The sequence below is a fragment of the Cavia porcellus genome, unplaced genomic scaffold (assembly GCF_034190915.1).
Source record: "Cavia porcellus strain 051 isolate PalLab524CR breed Dunkin Hartley unplaced genomic scaffold, mCavPor4.1 scaffold_18, whole genome shotgun sequence".
Taxonomy (NCBI): Eukaryota; Metazoa; Chordata; class Mammalia; order Rodentia; family Caviidae; genus Cavia; species Cavia porcellus.
In genome coordinates this window covers 26,320,570-26,344,171 of record NW_026947501.1, presented here as the reverse complement: position 1 = coordinate 26,344,171, position 23,602 = coordinate 26,320,570, and the positions used below count along the sequence as shown (strand labels likewise).

General features: G+C 33.4%; 1 protein-coding gene across 2 annotated transcripts in view; it reads left to right on the top strand.

The window, feature by feature from the left end:
* Window positions 1-23,602, top strand: part of Exoc6b (exocyst complex component 6B) — a 541,291-nt gene that overhangs the window by 302,505 nt on the left and 215,184 nt on the right. For both annotated transcript variants that reach the window (XM_003469003.5, XM_063230357.1), the window contains one exon: window positions 6,001-6,180. In XM_003469003.5, coding sequence (XP_003469051.1) covers window positions 6,001-6,180 — 180 coding nt within the window. The remainder of the gene's footprint in view (window positions 1-6,000; window positions 6,181-23,602) is intronic.

Here is a 23,602-nt window from a genome sequence, read left to right as displayed (position 1 = left end):
GTTTCTGGAAGAGTTTCCCTTGCAGATGGAAACCTTTATATTGGAAAAGAGGGAAAGAGAATCAGAAGGTCATCCAGGTATCTTCTTGCATAGTTCCCTGTTGGTTTTTCCATATGTGATATAATGAAGCTGTCATTTTTAGCTTTTCTTATTCATAAACTTTGCCTTATTTTCTTGCAAAAGAGAATGAAGATGTTTATTTTTCCACAAGACATACTGCTTTCCTTTCTATGATATGACAATCTAATCTTAAACCTTATGATCTATAGAGAAGAAAACCAACTGTAAGTTCTATAAAGAACTATGTAATAAGTACTAGAATAATATATCAAATGGATTTACTTTCTCATCAGGTTTTTATAAAGCATCTGCTATGTACCTGGCAATGTTACAGGAATTAACAAAATAAGTGAGTCTCCTGACTTTACTCAGCTTATATACTAATGATTTAATAGATAATAAACAAACAGCTAATATAATGTCAGGTCATGGTAAGAACAAGGGAAAAACTGACCTAAGAAACATAAAAAACCTTGAATCATCTGAGTTTTTGCTAGATGTATTTCCAGCCAAATGGAATGATACAGTGGAAAAATAGCAAAGGGATTATTCTAGCAGTGCTGTTTCTCTGCATGGTGGTCCTACACACTGAGATGGGAAACATTATACTTTAAAGAGAATAGTAGATAAAGAGCATGGAGGTAGAATTAAGAATTTCATTTTTGACATATTCACCTTGGATATTTGTTATCTATCACTGATAGTTAAAGTAAGAGACAAGATAGTAAACTTTTATCATGAAAAAAATATATATACTGTAGGGCCAGGAATGTAGCTCAGCAGCACAGTGCCTGCCAGGCAAGTATGAGGACCTGAGTTTGATTCTTGGTACCAAAAAACAATGAAATGAAATAAAACAAGACAAAGCACCACCCAGAAATATACTGTAAACCAGTAAGATAATGATCACTTGAACTAGAGTGGTAGAGTTAGAAGTATTATTGAAGGTAGTGATGGTAGGGCTCACTGGTGAATTGCATATGAGATTTTAAAACAAGGTGAAGGGTCAAAGATAATTTCAAGATTTTTTGACTGAGCAAACTAATTGAATGGTTATTGTCTTTACTGAGATGGGGAACATCTGTTGTTCTTTAGGAGAACAGTAGATTTAGGAAATTGAGGTAGAATCAAGACTAATTTTTTGATATATTGGAGACATTTATTTGTCGTCTGCAATGATGTGTTAATTAGGTACAGCAAAATCACAGCTATAGATCAACACTTGGAATTCAGCAGTATAGAGATATATTCAATGTTATGGAATTTAACTTCTCTTGGAAATTGAGTATAGATAGAGAAAAAAATTGATGCCTAAAATGGGACTTTAACAAAGATAGATTCAGAAGAGAATACCATAATAATAGAGATAGAAAAAAAAAACAAAGAAGTAAACCCAAAATTAATCAGTTTTAGAATTACAATTAAATCTCTAGAATACTTTGCATAACTGTTACAATAAATTTGAGATCTATAGGAAAATGTGCGATGAAAAGTGATTTAAAGATACAGAAAGTCTAAATTGACTAATATCCATGTAAGACACGAAAACATTGTCAAAGACTTTATATTGTATGAGGTGCAGATTGTTTTAGAATGTCAAGAAACAGGTAATTACTACTTTAAATCATACAGGAAGAAGAAAAGTATCTCAATTCTTTTTGACTTGTAGTCAGCATAAATGATTTAAAATATAGAGAAACCATAAAAACAATGTGAATAATTAAAGGTAAATACTGATGTAAAAATCATAAAAATCAAACAAAAATTTATAAATGTGGCATTAAAGATAAGAATGAATGCAAAAATGATTAACATTTTAAAAATACTTCAAGCTGTTCACTTCTTTAAAAGATCAAAAGAAAAACAAATGAGTATTTCAAAAGACACAAAAAGGATGGTGTATTTTTATGTCAACATCTTTTCTTCCTAAACCTTTTATTTGTAAATGATAAATTCAGGAGGTAGAAAGTCAGTAAGGATATAGCTGAACCCAGTAGCATCATCATCAACTAGATCTGACTGACATTTATAGAATAGTTCATTCAATAACAGCAGAATACACATCCTTCCTAAGCTCATACAGTACATTGACCAAGACTGGCCACTTTGTAGGAAAAAAACAAAACAAAACAAAACACCACTGTTTACCAAAATTGAAAGAGATAGAAATTATAACAAAACTTGCTCATAGAACACATGGAATTAGAAATCATTAACAGAAAGATAGCTAGGAAATCCCCAAATACTTATAGATAAACAGTATTTGTAGATCCTCCCCAAAAATAGGATAGAAAATTTCACAAAAGGAATTTAAAAAAATATTTCTTCGAAGTGAAAATGAAAATAAAACTCATCAAAACTTTTGAGATGGAGTGAAAGTATTATTTAGATGGAAATTTATAGCATTAATAGCATATATGAGAAAAGATAGAGTTAAATTCAATTACATAGGCTTCCACTTTTAAAGTAGAAAAAGAAGAACAAATTAAATTCAATAAGCAAAAGGATAGAAATAATAAAAATATGAGTACATGTCAATGGAAATAATGATCAAACACATTATTGAAAATTAACAAAATCAAAAGCTGATTCTTTGAAAATAAAATAAAATTATTAGACTTTGAGCCAAGGTAACAAAGGTAAAATGAGAGCAGACTGCTGCTTTCTGAGTTCAAGACTTGTAACAATAGAGGGGAAAAAATGAAGCTGTGGTTTTGTTATCAAAAATAGGCAAGTAGATCAATGAAACAGAAATTTGAGGCCCAAAATGAACCCATACAAATATATTTGAGAAGAAGGAATGGCAGGCAGAGAGGAGAAAAGGAAGAGATGTAAGAACAATTAAATTGTGTTATGTATTCATTTTGTAGTGCAATCATGTACTAATAAAAATAGAACTTAAGAAAAACAAATACAACTTAATTGAGGATAGAGTTGAACTTTTCAACAAATGCTCCAGAAACAGATAGACATCTATATGCCAAGCTAAAGAAAACAAAGTAGCAACTAACTTGATTCAGACCCTACATCTTCTATAAAACATTAACTGAAAATGTAAATTCTGAATGTAAAACGCAAGAGTATAGGTTTGGCAGTGACATTTTAGAAACAATACTGAGTGCATGTACAGAAAAGAGCATTGATAATTGGACTTCATTAAAATTAGAAACGTTTGTTCTGAGAATGTCCTGGTTAAGAGAAAGAAAAGACAAGGCATAAACTCGGAGAAGATATTTCTCAAACACGTGTAATAAATGAATTGTGTGTAAAGTATACAAAGGACTTTTAAAAGGCAAGAATAACAAAAGAAACAAAGCACTTAAAAATGAGTAAAACTTCTGAACAAATCCCTCACCAAAAAAGACGTACAGATGACAGATAAGTATGTAAAAATGTGCTATATGCACTGAGCTACATCTCTAGTCTTTTTCTATTTGAGATAGAATCTGACTAAGTTTCCCAGACTGGGCTCAAACTTGTGATCTTTTTGCCTCAGCCTCCTAGAGTGCTAGGATATAGGTGTGTATCACTGTGACTGGCTTCATGAGTTGATTTTGTTTTGATGGAGTGGTCAAAACACACAGAGAAAGGGACAGTCTATTTAATTTTTGGAGTTGGGAAGACAAATTACTGTGTGAGAATTAAAACTTTCTGCATTTCACACTGTATTAAAAGTAAATTTAAAGCTGTTCACAACTGAAATGTAAGAACTTGAAAGAAAACATGGAGGAAAAGCTCTATGACATTGTCTTGTGTAAGAACGTTTTTATATATGAGTGTAAAGGTATGGGCAAGAAAAGTAAAAATGGGTGAGATTATGTCAAGCTAAAAAAGTACTACCCAACAAAGAAAACAAAAATAAAGAGGAATACCTACAGAAGGGAAAATACATAGTTTCATGTCATATATCTGATAAAGGATCAATCCAAAGTTTAAGCTGTGTGCACCTATAATAACAGCTACTTAGGAGGTTCAAACAGGAAGTATTGCTTGAGTGTGGGACTTCAAGGCCAGCTTGGGCAGTGTAGAAAGACCTCATTTGAGAACCATTCAATGACAACCACTCTCAGAGAACTCAGAAACAAAACAACAAAGAAAAAAGAACCCACATCCTAAATTTATAAGAAACTCAGACAAGTTTACAGCCAGATACCGTATAGCCAATTTTTTTTTTAAAAAAAGCAAAGGACCTCAATAGACATTCTCAAAGTAAGATATACAAATCAAAGAGGTATGTGAAAAAAGTGCTCAATGTCTCTAGTCATTAGAGAAATGAAGTGGAAAATTATAATGAGATATCACATTATACTTGGTAGGAAGCAATTCTTCGGAAAAAAAAAAAGTAAAACTAGCATATGATTTACCAATCCCACTATTGGTTATGTATCTAGAGAAAATGAAATCAGTATGTTGAAAGGAGACCTAAATTCCCATGTTTATTAAAGCACTATTCCCAGTAGCCAAGATAAGGAATCAGCTTATGTGTCTATCAGTGGTTGGATGAAGAAAATAGGGTATGTGTACACAGAGGAAACTGTTTTGTATTAAGAAAATTGAAATCTTATCATTTGTGGCGACTTGGACAAACCATGAAGACATTATGTTAAGTGAACTGAGAAGCACAAAAAGACAAATACCTCATGATCTCCCTCATACTGTATGTGGAATCTAAAACATTAATCTCATGGAAGAAGAGAGCTGAAGACCTGTTTCCAGGGTGTTGAGGAGGGTTTGGAGAGGGATTGAGGAAGAGTCTGGGAATTTTACTGGAAGAACACAAAATTTTAGATAGGAGGAATTAGTTCAAGAAATGTATGGAATGATACAGTGACTATAGTTGTTAAGAATGTTTTATGCTCTTGAAAACCTCTGAGAGGGTAAATTTTAAGTATTCTTACTATAAAAAAGTGACAAATATGTGAAAGTTTGCATGTGTTCAATAGCTCAATTGATGCATGTTGATAAGCTTAACATGTTACTAGCTCCATTTAGCCTTTCAACAATACATACATATTTCAGAGTTTTCAGTGGACAATTTAATAAAGATCATGTTAATATCATACTGAAAAATAAATATTGGATGTGGTACAAGCAGTTTATCACTTCTAAATCTGTCCCTGTTGTCCAGTTTTTTTGTATTAGCTTCCTGACTATCCACAGAACACATTTGTCCTGTTTAAAAACATACACAGTCACACTTCTTAGAACTAGTGCTCATAATGAATCTCTTGTACAGGGTATCTCACACTGAAGTGGTCTCGGAACTCTTTGGTATATTTTTATCATCTCTTAGGGCTACTTTTACATGCAGAGTATTTTAGGAAACATCACAATGTACCAGCATTTGAAAAAATTTGATTATACAGAAAACAGAGAACTCTGACAGTTACCAGTGAGACTGTATAACATTAAATTGAAACTGAAATATATTTATAAGCAATGTGAAGAAACTAGTGCATATAGAGAGGCTAGTATTGCAGGAAGGAGATTTTTTAGAGTGATAGAAGAATTGAAAAGGCACAGGATCTTGGGAGTATCTTTAGTTTTGAACACAGATAAGAAACAAGGTGCAGATTTCTAAGCGCACCAAGGTAGTTTTCCTTTTTAATGAGGCAAAAGAATAGCATGTTAACATGAGAGAGGGGTAGTGAGTGAAGAAAAGAGAATAGAGGAGAGGAGAAGGGAAGGGAGGGGAAAGGACAAAAGAGGAGAGGAAAGGAGGGAAGGGGAGGGGAGGAGAAGGGGGGAGAGGTCCTATACTACTATACTGCTTTATGAAAACAAAAAGTAATGGAGACTGTGCTATTCCTCAGTATCCCCAGTTGTGTTACTTGATGAGTATAAATGTGAATTAGCTCCAGTCACATAAATTTCTGCCTTTTTCATATTGGAAATCTGAAACACCCGAATAACGTTGTCAAATTTCGTATTATTTCACAGGATGCTAGGCATGCAGCTGAGGAAGAGATTTATACAAATTTAAACCAGAAAATTGACCAGTTTCTACAGCTGGCAGACTATGACTGGATGACAGGAGATTTGGACAACAAAGCTAGTGATTACTTGATAGACCTCATTGCCTTTCTGCGCAGCACCTTTGCTGTGTTCACACATCTTCCTGTAAGTGACAACAGTTCTTATTTTGCCTTTCAATATAGAAAAGTGTTCTTTTGAACTCTGGTTTAAAATATTAGTTTCTGATGTAACTAGCCAGGTAGTTCTTTGGTATATACAGGTTCACATTGTATTTATCAACTTTAATGATAGAGAACTCTACTATTATTTTTTCATTGACTGTTTCAATTTGTTTATTCTGAAATTGGCTCCTACTATAATGTCTTCCTGCTAACGTGAAGATAATTTCACGTGAAGATATAATGAAAACCTTGGTAAAAATAAAAAAGAAACTTATGAGTTAGAGTTTCAGACATCTTTTACTTTTAAAATGTCCTTTGTTTTTCTTATAAACCAAAATTCTATAATAAAAATCTTTTTATCTAATTTGTCCTTGTTTTTTGCAAATATTAGTTTTGCTTATTAAAAGTCATTGCTTATTGATTCTTATGGCTTATTTACCTACATGTTGGTTGTCTTAGTTACTTTATGCTCGTCGCTGAGACAAAATACCTGATGCCCAAGTTGGGAAAGGAAAGGTTTATTTTTTACAGTTTTTGGAGGTTTCAGTCCACACTTAGTTGGCTCCCAGGCAGGCGGGTATGGCTGGCCCGCCTTTCATGGCGACTGCAAACAACTGCAAACAGCAAGCTTGAATCAGTAAAGAGCAAGACACACCTCTTCCTGCCATTACATCACATCCTGGCTCCACCCCTTTGTGGGTGGAGCACTGACACCATCAATCCAAGCACTAGACAATGAACCAATAACAAATGCACAATTCAAACTCATGAGGCCTGGGGGGACACAGACATAAACCATGACATTGGTTGATTTGTTTTTGATTTTTTTTCTTGGTTTTCAGTCTTGTGGTATTGTTTTTGTTTGCTTGATGTTAAACATTGTGTTTAAGGTAGAGATCTCTATTGATAATATCTTCTACCAGAAAAGTTTTATTCTTTCGTTTGTTGAGTAAGTATAATAATGGGCATATGAGATGTGGTTTGAAAGTGGTCACCTAAACCCAGTCAATTATGAACTGATCTGGATAAAGCTTGAGTTGTACATGTAATGTGTCTCTGATTGTCCCTGTTGCTACGTGGTTCTTTAAGGCTTTTAATGAGAGCCTGGCACATTATCTTTTTCTCAGCACCAAAGACTGTAGAAATTTCTTCTTTTCAGTGGAACCATATTTATTCAGCATCCTGCCTTCTTTAGTTTTAAAATTTGGCAAATGCTTTGGGAAAGAGTCTTCGCAGTACTCAGATTAGCAATTAACAATAGGATAAAAATGTTGCTATCAAAGCTTACTCCTTCAAGAATGTCAGGGCTTCCTACAGTATCAGTGTTTGTATACCCACTAAATTCATATGTTAAACACAAGTATCAATATGATGGTAATAGGAAGTGAGTCCTTGGGTATGACAGATTATGAGGGAGGCACCCTCATGAATAAAATTAATGTTCTTATTAAAGAGGCTCCTGAGAGCAGTTTTTTTACCTACATCATCTGAGGATACAGCAAGAAGGTGCCTTTTATCAAATAGGATGTAGACCTCCAACAGAAACTGAGTCTCCTGACATCATAATTTTGGATTCCCCAGCCTCTACTACTCTAAGAGATAAAATTTTGTTGTAGCTAACTAGTCCATGGTGTTTTGTTGTTATAGCCTTAATGGATTGTGCTCTTCTTGAGATTCTTATGTGTTCTTCAACTAGTGGGTCATTTTCTGTGAAGCACTGTGTGATTTTAGGAGACTCACTTTGCTTTTCAAAGGGTTTAACTCTTCAATTTTCAGTTTACTCAGCTGTGTAGCTTTTACAGCAAATGTCTTGAAGGGGAACCTGGCCTTTAGATCTCTACTTTAGTACTTTAATCTCTTGAGAGAGAAGGGAAAAATTAATGGTTTATTTACTCCTCGTACCAACTCTTTATCTGAATCTGATTTCTGTTTGTTGCCTATGTAGAGCTTTAGTTCCCGGGGACAGCTGCAGATCTGAAGCTTACATATGAAGGCCCTGGTGTCTCTACTTTATTCCCTTTAGTCTTCCTGCTCCATAGTACTTCTGTGTCTTTAAAGAAATGTTTTGTCTTCATTTTTTACATGTTTCTTTTTTCTAATTGTTCTTGATGAGAGAATTCACCTGCAGAAACTTACGTCACTTCTAGTTCCATCCTAGTACCAGTACTCAGCAAAACCTGTACAAAAACCCTTCAAAATGAACCTCACAATTCTAAATAAAAGTAAGACAAGTTTTGAAAGTCAATTTCAGGTGTTTTAAGAAATTAATTTAGGGGCCCAGGGCTATAGCTGAGTGTCACAGTGCCTGGTATGAGAGATGAGAGAGAGAGAGAGAGAGAGAGAGAGAGAGAGAGAGAGAGAGAGAGAAGTAATTTAGCATTTCGAAATAGACTTTATGTTAGAAATGCAAAGATAGTTCAGGATGCTTAAAATCTGTTAATATGATTTTCACATTAGTAGATAAAGGAGATAAAGTATCTTGTTATGTTGTAGAAGTGCATCATATAAAATCCAGCCTAATTTCTTGATGTAAAGTCAAATATAAAATAGTGAAATATAAACTGTACAGTTTTCAACACTATGATAAATTATATCTATTTGAAATTTAGCAGTTACTAGACATTTTACAGTGGAACACATACATTTATATGAACAATAGGAGTGGGGTGAAGATGCTTCTCAATGAAGCTTTAGAAATTTGATCAAATGAGGTTAACAAAGTTTAAGTTATAATTATTATATACAGCCATGCAAAGCTTAGTGTCTGTTGCCATAAACAAATTTGGTTAATTAATAAACAATGAAATTTTTTCCATGTGTCTACTTAGCAAATAATCAATAGAAGGGAAAGAATATATCACAAAGAAATTCTATCATGCAAAAATGCACACAGTGGTTTAGAATAGGAAGATTTTATACCGTAGCAGGCTTTTTCAAGATTGTGAGTACCAAGTGAATTCATTGGAAGAATTATCAAAGCAGAATAATTCTAAAATTGATTTGGAAGCAAAAATGGACAATATTTCATAAAAAATTATGGAAAAGAAAATTTCAGTTTGATATTTTCCTATTAGATATTAAAATGTTATAAAGCAAAATATTTTAGCATCTTTCTCAAACTGGAAGAGACTGACAGATTAAGGATTAGAATTCAAACTCTAAAAATATTTCAAAGTCTATGAAAGATTTTTCAAAAAATGGCATTTGATAAAATGTCTGACAATTTGTGTGTCAATTTAGTAAAGTCTGTCTTAGATACAAAAATGAATTCTGTTGGAATTATTGTTTCCATTTTTTGAAAAAAATAAATTATGTGGAAATCAATACAATCTTGTTTTTTTATAATCTTGTTTGAATCATACCAAAAGATCATCCCAAAGAATGAAATCCTTAGAGAAAAGGTCATAAACTTGCCAAAAGTAAGTAAAAAATGTTCGAGTTCTGTATTTGTGAAAAATTTCTGAAAGTAGGTATTGTGAGACATTGCTTGTGACGATGTAAACTGTATTCTTTTAAGTAGTCAGTTTTTCAGTAAGGCTCAGAAATCCCTTAAAATATGCCTACCTTTTAACCACGTAGTTCCACTTTTAGAATTGTGACTTGATGATGTGTCTTGGTTACTTTCCTCTCACTGTTGAGACAAAATACCTGGTGCCCAAAGTTTGGGAAGGGAAGATTTATATCTTACAGATTGGAAGTTTCAGTCCATACTCAGTTGGCTCAAGGCAAAATGACATGCCTGAGGGGCAATGGTTCATGGCAGCACCGAACCCAAGAATTAACTGCAAAAGACAGGACAAGCCTTCTTTCCTCCCTTACACTGTATGCTGGCTCACTGTATGGGTGTAACACTCATAGCACCAATCCGAGTGCTAGACAACAAACCAGTCACAAACAATGGATTTGTCTGTGTCCATGATTTCATGAGGCTTGAGGGGGTGGCATTTGAAAATAAAACATAAGATGATGTAATCATGGGTGTATTATGGGATTCAGATATGGGTATATTTAACACAATATATTGTTTGTATAGTAAGATTTGGTACAAAACATCTAGTAACGTATATTAGTATAGTTTGATATCATTCATTCCTTAATGTAGGTGTGTGACTGCTTAAAAAGTCTTTTATTATTTCTAAGTGAAAAAACATTACGAAATAGTTCATAGTGCATGATCTCATTTTTAAATATATCTATATCTATATCTATATATATACACACACACATATTCCTTTATGTTATATATAATACTAGTTTAGAATTGTATACTCTGGTTTAGCTGAGCTTATTTCTATATAGATTTCATTTTTCCTATGTTATGTATTTTAAAATGTTTTTCTGTTGCGAATTATTTGCTACTTTTTAAAATCTTTGTGGCAGAAAATAGAGTTGATAATTAAAATTATATTCATCATCCCAGGAATTAATGTCTTTAATAACTAATATATGTGTGTAAAAAGCTACTTTATTGAAGAATTTTTTAAAAATATGTTTTATTTTTTTGGAGGGAAAATGATGAATAGATTTTGGCTATTATGTTTCTCTTGGGTTTTTATGGTTATTTGAAATGAATAAGATTGTACTCATTTGAAATGAATCGTATCATAAGAAACAAATAGTGGAAAGTCAAATCCCTCTAGATGGTTGGTTTTTGTTTTTTGTTTTTTTTTTTTTTGCCTTTTTTGTTTTTACCGGTACTGGGGATCGAACTCACAACTGCCTGCTTGCAAGGCAGGCACTTATGCCGCTGAGCTAAATCCCCAGCCCCTAGATGGTTGTTTCTTATCCTCATCTTCTTGTGTGGGTGAGGGTGTGTTTCTGCTCTTAAAAAATAAAAATGATACCTTAGTATGTATTCTAGTGTTTATAAGTACCATAGAGTATAGTAATTCTTATTTGTGCATTAGCTATCTGATGTTAACATCATCCTAATTTATCTTTGTTATCCTGCTATTTATCTTGGAGAAATGCTTGAAAGAGAAGAAATACTGTCTCAAGTGACCGACCTAGAAGAGAGAATCCTGAATTTGTTTTGTCTGTCTTCTGTTAATATTAATTTGTATGACCTAGGGCAAGATCTCTCAGAATCCACGTTAGTATATAGGTTAGGTTTGGAAATTCTCTTATGTTTTTGTGGATTTTTTGTTTTTTTTTTCTATGAATTGCTGCCACCTCAGGATTTACCAAGTGATTCTGCTACTGAGAAACTGTCAGTGTCTCTTATTAAGTACAGAATCTTCTCTGAAACTATTAAGATTTTCCATAAATAGGACCTCAAACTTTTTGTCTACATTTTGTCTACATTTCTGTCTTTTTTATTAAAGGTACTTCTCCTAAAACTGAAGTAATACTGTTTGTCAAGCACACTTAACTCTTTGCTACCCTGAATCTTGAAAAAGAATTATATCTGTATTGTTTAGTTTTACTGCTTAAGCTCTAGTACTAAAATCTTACACATCCTCAAGACTCATTTCAAATACCACATCTTCAGTGTCTTCTCTAGTTCTAACCATATGTAACCTTCCTTTTTGTGACACTTCTTTTATATTTTTAGCCTATTTTTACCTTGGTTGGAATATGTCATTTGTGTCTTTGGAGAAAAAGTGGTAATCAAGCATCTACTAGGCCAGCAGTGGTAGTAAATGCCTGCAATCCCAGCATCTGGGAGGCTGAGGCAAGAGGATTGCTACAGGCTCAAGGCCAACCTGGGCTTATAGTGAGACTGGACTACAGAGTGACACCCTGTCTCAAAAACCAAAACAAACAAAACAAAACAAAAAAAGCAACAATAAAAAAGAGCATCTGCTTTGTTCCACATGTTCTACATGTGTTATATGTCATCCCAATTAATAGAGATTTAAAGTATCCTAAGTTGGTATGTAGTGTTACTCTTGCATTTTACTAATGAGAGCATGAACTCAGTAAGGATATGTACTTTGTAAAGCATACAGCAAACAGGCATGCAGCTCAGAATTTAAATGCATTTGTTTGATTGTAAAGGTTTTCTTTTAAGTCATCATAGTTAAATGGGTTGGTTGCCAGCAGTGGACTGTGATTCTTGTGAATGAAGACTGCACTGTTCATCTCTTTCTTTGTACTGCAACATCTTGCATGAAATGGTACATGATAAATTTTTATGGTATACAATTGTTTTGAATAATAAAGTGAATATTGGCCAGGTATTGAAAACAATTTTGGGGCCATATGTGTTATTAAAAGTAATTTAATTATTTTTAAAATGTCATAAGTTATTGTTCTGAGATAATGACCAAATGTTAGTTTGGGTTAAAATTCTAATTGATTGTTCTCCTTCCATATTTGCCCATATTTTACCTCTTGTGTTTTTAAACCTTTTAAAAGCATTTTAATATTTTCCCCATTTGACAAATCCATAAACTTAGACCTCAAGTGGTCTTGTCTAGGCTCAGGTAGTTAATGTTTTTATACATTGGATAATAGATAACATCTTTTCAGTAAGTAGCTGTCTTGTCACCAGTTCAGACTGGGTAATAATTCAGTTGAGATTTGGGCAGCACAAGGAGAGACATAGAGCTGTGGATTAAGCATCTTTTATTCAACTGCTTAGTCGTACTCTGTCTGTTCAGTGGCTCTAACACACCCCAGCCATGCACACTTGGAAGTGGTTTGCCCCCTTGCCATTCTTGCAGCAGTCCTTACTTGCTTCGTTTTCCTATTTTCATAGCAATCTACCTTTATATCAAAGTACATATGTGACAGCAGCAACATTGGATATGTAAGTTATTTATTCTTGCGAGTGTCAACCTTAGCTACAGCAGTTGTTTCCATTTAGGTATGAAGAGATTTACCTGTTCTGTTCTGTGTGAACAGAACTCACTGTCTTCCAAATCATACTCCTGCACATAGCCTGAACCAAAGTGTGGTCATAGTGGGCTTCATTTTTCTCTACTGTAAATACTAAGTACTAAGTGAGATGCTGCTTTCTCTCTCAGTCTTTCTCTCTCCCTTCTCTCTCTGTATATACACACACATATACACATGTTATATAATATTCTCATTTATTCCTTGCAACAAATTTGAAAAAAATTGCACTGTGTTAAATATTGCTTATCTGTAGAAAGCAGATATCTAGAGAGAAGATTCAAGATCTAAACTGAATCCAACGCTTATTTTCTTTTCCACTAGGATATACTATCTTGAAACTATGTATGAGGCACACTAGGCTAGATTTTATGAAGTCATCATTTGAATGCCTTTTCTCTTACCAGATATTATATAATTTTTATTTTCTTTTACATATATATATATATATATATATATATATATATAATATATATTTTAGTCACTATAACCAGAACATTTTACCTCTGGAAGATACAGTCATCTCCCAACTCCCTCAGGTAACAGGAAGGATGCTAGTTAGTGAGTTGCTTGCTTGTAACCGAACTCTGGCTCCCTTATTTGATACTTAAGTGGAAATTCTCTCTCCTGGTAATAATGAGCATCCAAGTCAGCTCAATGCCCGTGACTTTCTCTGGAGCATAATAAAGAATGTTCAGAGGCCCTCAAGGGACAGAAGACATCAGAATCTTCCAGATATAACCACATTTCTCAACAAATTAATTACTTAGCTAGAGCTAATATTCAAAAAATTTTGTCTTTCTTCTTTCCCTTCTTTTTTCTTTTGTCTTTCTCTTTCCCCACCTACCTTCCCCTTCCCCCTTTTTTTATTCTCTGATAGCCAAAATAACAAATTTGCTGATGTTAATCTCTGCCTGCTAAGAAAAAAATTTATGATAACTGTTTCTATCTTGTTAATGTTTAAGTTATTTGAGTGTTACAACACATTGAGCAATATATCAGCTCCTTATTATTAATATAGTTTGGGATTTGGTGTGGCTAATCGTTTAAATTCTGTAGAGGTTTTGTATATATTCACAAAGACCTTTGTGTGCTGTTACTTAGCACATTTCTCCTCATAAAACTATTACTCCCAGACATCACTGTTCTTTCAGTTGGTTTACAGCCAGAAGTTCTTTGTGTCTTTAATGATACTTTTGATCATTTATCATTCTCTTATAAACTTAAAGAATAAATGTTTAATCAAACATTTATTTTCTGTAACTTTGTGTCTTATAAATGTAAAGAATAATTATTTTATTTTTAAATGCTAAGAACCGTTTCCTCTAATCCTGTTTTGGTGACTAGATAAGGTAGAAAATAAGCAGAGCCTAGATTTTCAAGGATTGTATAATCTTACAACTGTAAATCTCCATTCTTATATCCTGTTAAGGAGCCTAACATTCTAGTGGGAATATTTTAGATATTGCTATTCTGTGTTGTTTTTGAATCTTTGATAGCTTTGTAAGATTCAGACAGATTCCTTTGATTCTTTTTCATTGGTCCTGAGATAGTAGGTTGCTGGGTATTATCCTGAGGACAAAAATAGTTATTTCAACGTTGCTTATAAGACCAAATATTCAGAAGCCTCGACTGTGTAATAAACAAATGGTTTTATAAACTGTAAGGTAATACTATTAACTCGAACTGTTATTAATTTGTTAGAGCTAATTTATGAATATTCATTTATCACTGCAAAATATATTGTCAAATAAAAGAAGCAGAATGGAAATTTTATAAATAAATTGAGAGTATATAAAAATAAAAACATGTTCATATTTGGAAAAAATTTAGGAGTAACACATTAAACATAAATAATTATCTTGGTGATGTGGCTTCTTATTTTTCTTCAAAACTGTCAATACTTCATAATTTTTCTTGATATTTAAACTATTTAAAAATTTAATTTTAAAAAATGGTTTAGATTTTTTTAGCCTCTTCTCTCATTTCTGTTGCCAAGAATTAAAATAGTGAAATAAAAATTTTCACATTTTTAGATTCTTTCATTTGCTAGTGTCCTTCATTTAGCTAATTTCTGACTTTATGGTAATCCCTTTTTGACAGATTATGTTTAGGTATTTAAACATTGTCTAAGTTTATATAAATAGTATATAGTGGAAAATGGATTTAAATTGAGGTCCTCAAGATCCTTCAGATTCCAAAGCCTATACTTTTTAATGTTTAAAGTTTTATGTTATTTCTATTGTAAACTATTTGCTTTTTCCTTCACATTTTAAGACGAAAAGAAGATGTTTGAAGTATGTAAGAATGGTGTGAGATTGAGGTTAAGTTCTAGGCAAGAGGACTGAGAAACTGGGCAACATTAGTTCAGAGAAAATAATCCTCAGTGAATAAAACTGAGGGGGTGTGGTTATTGTAAAGAAGTGTACGGTGTATTTCCTCAGGCACCCTCTATGAGACCTGGTTTGTATGTCACTCACTCTTTTTAAAGATCTCCACTCTCCTATCCAGGTTAAATACATTTCTCCTAATTCTCTTACATAAATCCATGACTTTACCAAGTGCATCTGTTCATTGTTCCCAAACATACTGTGCTTATTTTTGGCTGTAGACACTGTTCATAATATTTCTTCTCCTTAAAATGACTTTATCATCTCACTTTACGTCTTTCCTTGGTTTCAAATGCAATTCAAAGCCCATTTCCCCCACAAAGTCTTTCAGGACTGGTCCTCCTCATTCCCACAATCCGTACTCCAAAGGTTTGGATTTCTTGTGAATCTTTGTGTCTCCACTGTCTTTTTGAAACTGAAGTTATATTTTCTTAATTTTTTTCTGTATATTCCTTTTACCATTAATGAAGTTTATAAGTTCTTTGAAAGAAAGTGTCTTTTTACTGTGTTCAACACAGAGTAGGACATCAGTGAATGTCTGGATGAGATTAGCTCGTCTTTTGTGTTACAAGTCTGCTTCACTGAGAATTAAAATGGAAATGCACTGAAAAGATATTTATCCAAGTTTCCATTGAGGAGCATATTGCTGCTTGAGAATACTGCAATAAGATTATTTTGAATTACATTTTTTGCTCTTAGACAAGATGGCAAATTTGAGCCTGCATGTTGGTGTTAGGGTACTTCAAATATATTGCACATGGTGCAGGATGAGAAGTTAACAGTTAAAATAAGACGAATTGGTACATACTACTGTTCAATACTTCTGTGGTGGTTTATGGCCATACTTTCCTTGTGGTTTAGTAAGTGCTTGAGTTTCTTCAGATACCCAATACACATTATTGGAAATCAGACAATGCATACTTGCCCTTGGGAGTCCTCTTTCTTTGAATTGGCAGTTGCCAGTTTTGAGGTCATTTGGTTCTTAAGGAAAAACTATATTTTAAAAAAGTGATTAGGGACACACACATGGGGTGGGGTAGTAGGGGAAGAGAAAGAGGGGAGACTGAGAGGGAGAATGATGAATTTTCTTCCTTCCACTGCTTCCCTGAATGCATTATATTTTTTAAAAAGGGTCATTGTTAAGGATATGTATCTGCTAAATTTGGTTGCCTTTATAGAATTCCTACCAGTGAATAATTTGGCAAGTTTAACTGTTCTAAAATGGTAACAAAATAAGGAAGTTTTATATTATGTGTTTTCCTATGTGTGGTTTGTTTAGTTTTAGTGAATTCCTATTTTTTGTCTTTAAATTTCTAATAAATGTGATATTTTTTGTTAATTTTCTTGGAAGAAAGTCTTAGGATCAAGAGCTAGCCTGGGACCTGAAAAAGAAAGATTTTCTAACTGAGAGACTGCCTAGTTCTATATTCTCATGAAGTTTAAAATTAGTTTCTTTCATGCCTAATTTTCCTAGTTATGAGCATAAATTCCAGATGGAACTGTATAAATTCCAAAGGTTCTTTTTCAGATCTCTTTTCTTGATACTATGTTGACAATATATATCTTTCTGCAGTTGTTAGACATTCACTCTTATAGCTCATTGTTTTAGTTAAGGGGACCTTGAAAAAATGTAGTTTAAAAATAATTTGTCCTTCTAGAAAATTAAATAATTGATGGGCCTTTTTAAAATTAAAAAAGTAAGCATAGGGAACGAAGAAATCTTAATTATAGGTCTAACAGATTTTTAGGCATACCAGTTTATTCAGTATCAAGATCAAGTAACAGAATACTTGTAGTTTCCTAGACCCTTCTGCCTATATTCCATTCCTTCTTCCTCAAAGTATTATGTATTTTCTGAGGGTAATCATTATCTCTGCAACTAATAATATTGATTGGTGTTGCTTTTTTTTAATTTTAAAGAGGATAAAACAATAATACCAATCAAAACAAAACAGTGTAAAAGATACAGTACTTCAAAACATTATGGAATCAACAATAGTTACCATAATACCTTTTGATGTCTTTAAAATAGCTGCAGATAACTTCGGATATAATAGCTGCAGATAACTGGATATAGTGAAAACCAAGCAGAACAGAATAGAATACAAACAATAAAAACAAAACAATGAATGGAATAAAGGACTTCAAAATAAGCCTATAGAAATTCCAAAATTTACCATAATATATATCTTGCTATCTTTGAAATAGCTGCTCCTGCCATCGAATTTGACCAACAAAAGAGAATAAAACTCAACCCAGCAAAACAATAAAAACAATATAGGACTTCCAAAACAAGAATATAAGGAGTTAACAATGGCTACAACCCTCAGAAGGAGACGCCCCTTACACATCACACTGGTTACCACTATTCTCTGAATCTGTGATCAGACCGCTAGTCATAGACCTGCAATGTTAATGAAACACCAAAGCATCACAGGTGTCCAATTGTATTTCACCTCCATAGCTATCACCATAGCCTGTGTTTCTCAGATTATCCAGTGCCTTAAGGGGACGGGGGTAGGGTGGGGGATTGGCACTTCATTTTGCCTGCCCACTTACCAGAAGGGTCTGTTCCAATCTGGTGGCAGCCTTCGCATGGTGCTGGTTCCCAAATGGACTTTGCTTGCTGATGCAGCTTTGTTTTCTCTATCCCCAGTTCATGAATGGAGAGGCTGGGATCTCTCTGTTCCCAGTCCAACTGCTTATTTGTTGAATGGTAACTGAGTGTACTCTTTTGGGTTACTTTAACATTATATCTAAATCTATGAGATTTATTTACTGCAGGTCAGAGTGGTTCATTTTCATTCCCGTACACTATATGAATATATCACAATACATTATCCATTCTAGAGATGTTTGATATTTGAGTTGCCAGTTTTCCATTATTAGAAATAGTGTTGTTGTACAGCATAGTGCACATATAAACTTATTGCATATATATTATATTTTTGAGTGTATACCTTATAATAGAATTGCTGTGTTATAGGGCATGAAAATGTCCAAGATCTTGCTGGTTTTCCAAAAGATTTTGCCAGTTTATATTCTTAACCAGTAGGATATGAGAGTTTCAATTGTTGCAAATTCTTACCAATATTTCCAACTGCCCTTTTTATGTTATTTCTCTTATTAGACCTATAGTAGTATTATTGTTTTGACTATTATTTTTCTGGGACCTAATGAAATTGAGTGGCATTTCATATGCTAAAGTATCTTTTTAAACTTTGTTTTTCATTTTGTTTTAGTAGCATCATCTGCCTTTTTAAAAAATATTTTTTAAATGTTCAGCATATATTTAGTTCAGAAAGAGTTACAGACAAAAATAATTGTCTCCCAAAGACATTTACATTCTAATCTTCAAATTTTATAAATATGGTACGTGGCAAAAGGGACATTGTAGAAATCATTAAATTAAGGATCTTGAGATAGGGAGATTATCTTGTATTACCAGGATGAACTGAGTGTAAAGGGTTGTTAAAGAGGGAGGTAGGGAGCCTGCATGGTGGCGTGGCGCATGTTTGTAACCCAGCATTCTTGAGACAAGAGGATCACTGGGAGTTTGAGGCTAGTCTGGGTTACACAGTGAGATCCTGTCTCAATCAACTAACCAATCAGTCTATCAGTGAATCAGTCAGTCAGTGTAATGCCAGAAGGAAGAGCTTGAGTGACAGCTAGGTATCAAGAACATTGGGAAAGCTCTGGAAGCTGAATAAACCAAGGAAGAGATTCCCCTTTAGAGCTTACAAAAAGAACTTTTAGTTGTGTGTGACCCATGGTTTTCCACACTAGTAAGGAAGCAAGGTATATGTTTATACCACATGTTAATTCTTTGTATTTCCCCTTCCTGGCCCTTCACTCCTTCCTCTTGACATCTCTTTGTCCACATCTTATTTCCTACTATCCTTTATCTTGCCTTTTAAATTACTTATACTTTGCATTTCTCATGTAAGAGAAACCTTGTGATATTTAACCCTTTGTGTCTGATTTAATTAACATATGGCCTCAAGATACTCCCATTTTCCTGCAAATGATTCAAATAATGATTGCAGAGTAGTAGTTCTCCACTGTGGATATATACCATATTTTCTTTATTCATTTATCTGTTGATATATAGCTATTATGATTTAGCTGTTATGAGTTGTGCCTCTATACATATGGGTATGCATGTATCACTGTAGTAGAATATTGTTAATACTTTCAAGAATATATCTATGATAATAGCTGTGTCAAACTAAATTTCTAGTTTTAGCTTTTTGAGGAATCTCTACGTTGATTTCTATAGTGGTTTCCTTATAGCCTCACCTGTTATTATTTCATTACTTAATGACCGCTATTTGTATTTCTCTTAATAGCCAGAGATGCTGACATTTTTCCTGTACTTCTTGACTATTTGTACTTCTGAGACATGTCTGTTTCAGTTGCTTATTTCTTTTTTTGTTTTGTTTTGTTTTGTTTTGTTTGTCTTTTTTCGTTTTTATTGGTACCAGGGTTTGAACTCAGGACTGCATACTTGAAAGTCAGGCACTTATGCCGCTGAGCTAAATCCCCAGCCCCTGTTGCTCATTTCTTAATTGAGTCTGTCATTTAGGGAGGCCCCTAGTTATTTTTATTTTTTGTACATTCTGCATATTAGTCACTGTGTAAGGGGTAACTGGCAAAAATTCTGCTTTTGGCATTCTATAGGTTGTCTATTGTTTTTTTCTTTTGCTGTCCAGACCATTTTAATCTCATTTATCAATTCCTGGCATTCTTTCTTGTACAGTAGGGCTTCTGTTCAAAAAGTCCTTGCCTATGTCTGTGTCTTCAAGAGTTTTATGTATTTTATGTTCTAGCAGATTGTGTTTCTGTTTTAATATTTAGATTTTTTATTAGTACATGTTTATAGTAAATAATGTTACATTCTTAGTATGGAGTTGTTATATGATGTGACAGATCATAATTCATTTTTTAAATCTCCTTTCACTTCTTTCCGTTTCCTGATTCCCCTTCTTTGAGAAAGATTTATCTCCCTGCTTTTTGTTGTCTCTTTTATTTTATTCTTTAATTATACTTTGAGTTTCTCATATGTATTCACATAATTATAGTACAAATGATTACATTCCTTCTGTATAGTGGTAATGTAATCTTTATAATTTTCTTCCTTGGATTGGTTTTCCTTTACTCTTCCTTTTCTAGAAGCTTGAGGTGTAATATTAAGCTATGTATTTTTGCTTGTTCTGTTTTCCTGCTCTGAGAATTCACTACTATAAGTTTCCCTCTTGGGTCTGCTTTTGTTGCATCCCATAAATTCTGGTATGTTGTATCTGTATTCTCATTTAATTGTTTTTTTTTCCCTTAACTTCACTACAGATGCATTCTCATTTAATTGTAAATATTCATTGATTAATTTCTTTTATTTCATCTCTTATCCATTGGTTGTTTAGGTATTTGTTATTTAATTTTCATGCATTTATGGAGTTTTTGCAGTTTCTTTTTTTAATTATTTAAAGAGAAAAAAAGAAAGGAAATTAAAAAACAAAGCAGTAAATGGGTACAAGTAATACAGAATTTCAAAAAAAATATATACAGTAAGAAATCACTAGTTAATAGGTTACATATTGTCTTCTTAGAAACAGTTGTGCAAATTATAAAATTAAAGAATCTAAAGTGGACATTCATACAGTGAGATTGGAGACAGTTCCGTTCAATGATCCAACAAAAGCTCAGTAATACGGTTTTCCATCCTACACACTCAAACATACATGCAGTTATATCCCTTAGACCACCTTCCTTTCCTCTCTTTTTTACAATAACAATTACACTTTTTGGGTTTCATTACTCTCACAGTTCTTGCTACTTTTTTTTTTTTTTTGAAGAGAATAAAACCAAATGTGACGAAGCAAAACAGAGTCAGAACAGAAGGATGGGCATAGTACATGATGCAAAAATAGAATACCAGGTGATCAAAAGTGGTTACCATTGTGCCTCTTGCTATTTTTAAAATGAGTTGCCTATATCATCAAGTATAATAGAATTGATCAAAACAGTACAGAACAAGACCAATAAAACCTACACTGGAGACCTTACAGGACTTCAAAAGAAGATAATGGTCAAACCATAATGGGTATCATAGTAAATCTTATTGCCTTCAAAGTGGTTGCCTATACCCTCAAACTTGATACTATCAAAATCGAATATAGTAAAATCAGACAGAACAAGATGGGGAGAACAATACTGGGTTCAAATCAGGTTAATAGGAAAACAAAAAAGTTACTATAATATATCCCACCAGTTTTTAATTTAGTTTCCCCTAAATTGAAAAAAAAAGAGAGAGAATAGATTAATTTTTAAAAAGGGGAGATTGAGATAAAAGAGAACATTGTAACAGAACAACACAGGTTAGAATCGAACAATTTAAGCATCATTGTGTTACCCCACCAGATAATCTAACATAATAGTAGTCACCATGGTGCCTCTTTCCTTGAATTATTTGAGTATAACTTCGTATGCTATAGCATCAAGCATATCAGATAGTGTGAAGCCATTCAAGAGAATAAAAGAAGTACAGGTACTTAGAAACAGCTAACAGAAAACGAACAATGGTTTCTATATTATCTCTTTGCCTATAAAAAAATCACATATAGTGAAATATAATATGATACAACATGTTAAAACCAGTGGAAATAGATGTTCAACAGCTTGATGGGACTTCAAAACAAGATGATATTAAATCAGCACTAGCTTTTATGTTGTGTTGTTTTCTTCAAAATAGCTAGCTATTCGTACTATCACAGATACTAAAATCAAACAACCCATGTTAAAACCATTGCAATTAATGAGTGAAAACATTATATGGCTTCAAACCAATATGATTAGGAATCATGATTACCACATACTTTTATGTATTCTTATCATTTCTTACACTAGGTAAACTATTCGGTATTTATACATGTGAGTTTGATTTATTTCACTTATGAGTGTGGTCTCAAGCTGCGTCCATTTATTTATAAATATCTCAGTGTGATCACTCTTTATAGCTGAGTAGTACTCCATTGTATAAAAATATCACAACTTTTTTATCCATTCCTCAGTTGATGGACACTTAGGATGTTTCCAAGATCTGGCTATTACAAATTGTGCTGCTATAAACATGGGTGCACATATATCACTGTGGTGTGATGCTTTCAGTTCTTCTGGGAATATGTCTAGAAGTGGTATAGCTGGGTCAAATGGGGCTTCCAGTCCCAGTTTTCTGATAAATCTCCAGACTGACCTCCACAATGGTTGCACCAGTCTACACTCCCACGACCAGTGCAGGAGAGTTCCTTTTTCCCCACAGTCTCTCCAGCATTTGTTGTTGGTAGTTTTCTTGATCTTGGCCATTCTTTCAGGAGTGAGATGAAATCTCAGTGTGGTTTTAATTTGCATTTCTCTAATGACTAATGATGATGAACATTTTTTCATATATTTATTTGCCGTTCGTATTTCTTCATCTGAAAATTGTTTATTCATCTCAGATGCCCATTTTTGGATTGGGTCTTTGAATTTTGGGGGTCTGATTTTTTTAAATTCTTTATATGTTTTAGACAGAAGTCCTTTGTCTGAGGGGCAGTTCACTAAGATTTTTTTCCCAGTTTGTGGGTTTTCTTTTCACTATGCTGGAGATTTCTTTTGACGTGCAGACACTTTTTAATAAGAGGTGATCCCAACTATTGACTCTGGGAAGTATTTCCTGTGCAGTTTGAATCCTGTTCATGAATTCTCTACCTACTCCTATGTCTTCAAGGTTTTTACCCAATTTGTCTTCCAATAGATTTAGTGTTTCTGTTTTAATATTTAGATCTTTGATCTATTTAGATTTTATTTTAGTACATGCTGATAGGTAGGCATGGGTCTAATTTTAATTTTCGGCCTATGGAGAGCCAGTTTTTCCAACACCATTTATTAAAGAGACTGTCGTTCTTCCAGTGAACATGTTTGGCCCCTTTATCGAAGATAAGGTGGTTGAGTGTGTTTGTAGTTGTGGTTGTATCTTCTAATTTATTCTAATGATCTTCGGCTCTGATTTGGTTCCAGTACCATGTTGATTTTACTACGGTTGCTTTGTAGTATAACTTCAAGTCAGGGATTGTGATACTTCCTGCCTTGCCTTTGCTGCTTAGAACTGTCCTTGCTATTCTAGGTCTCTTCTCGCTCCAG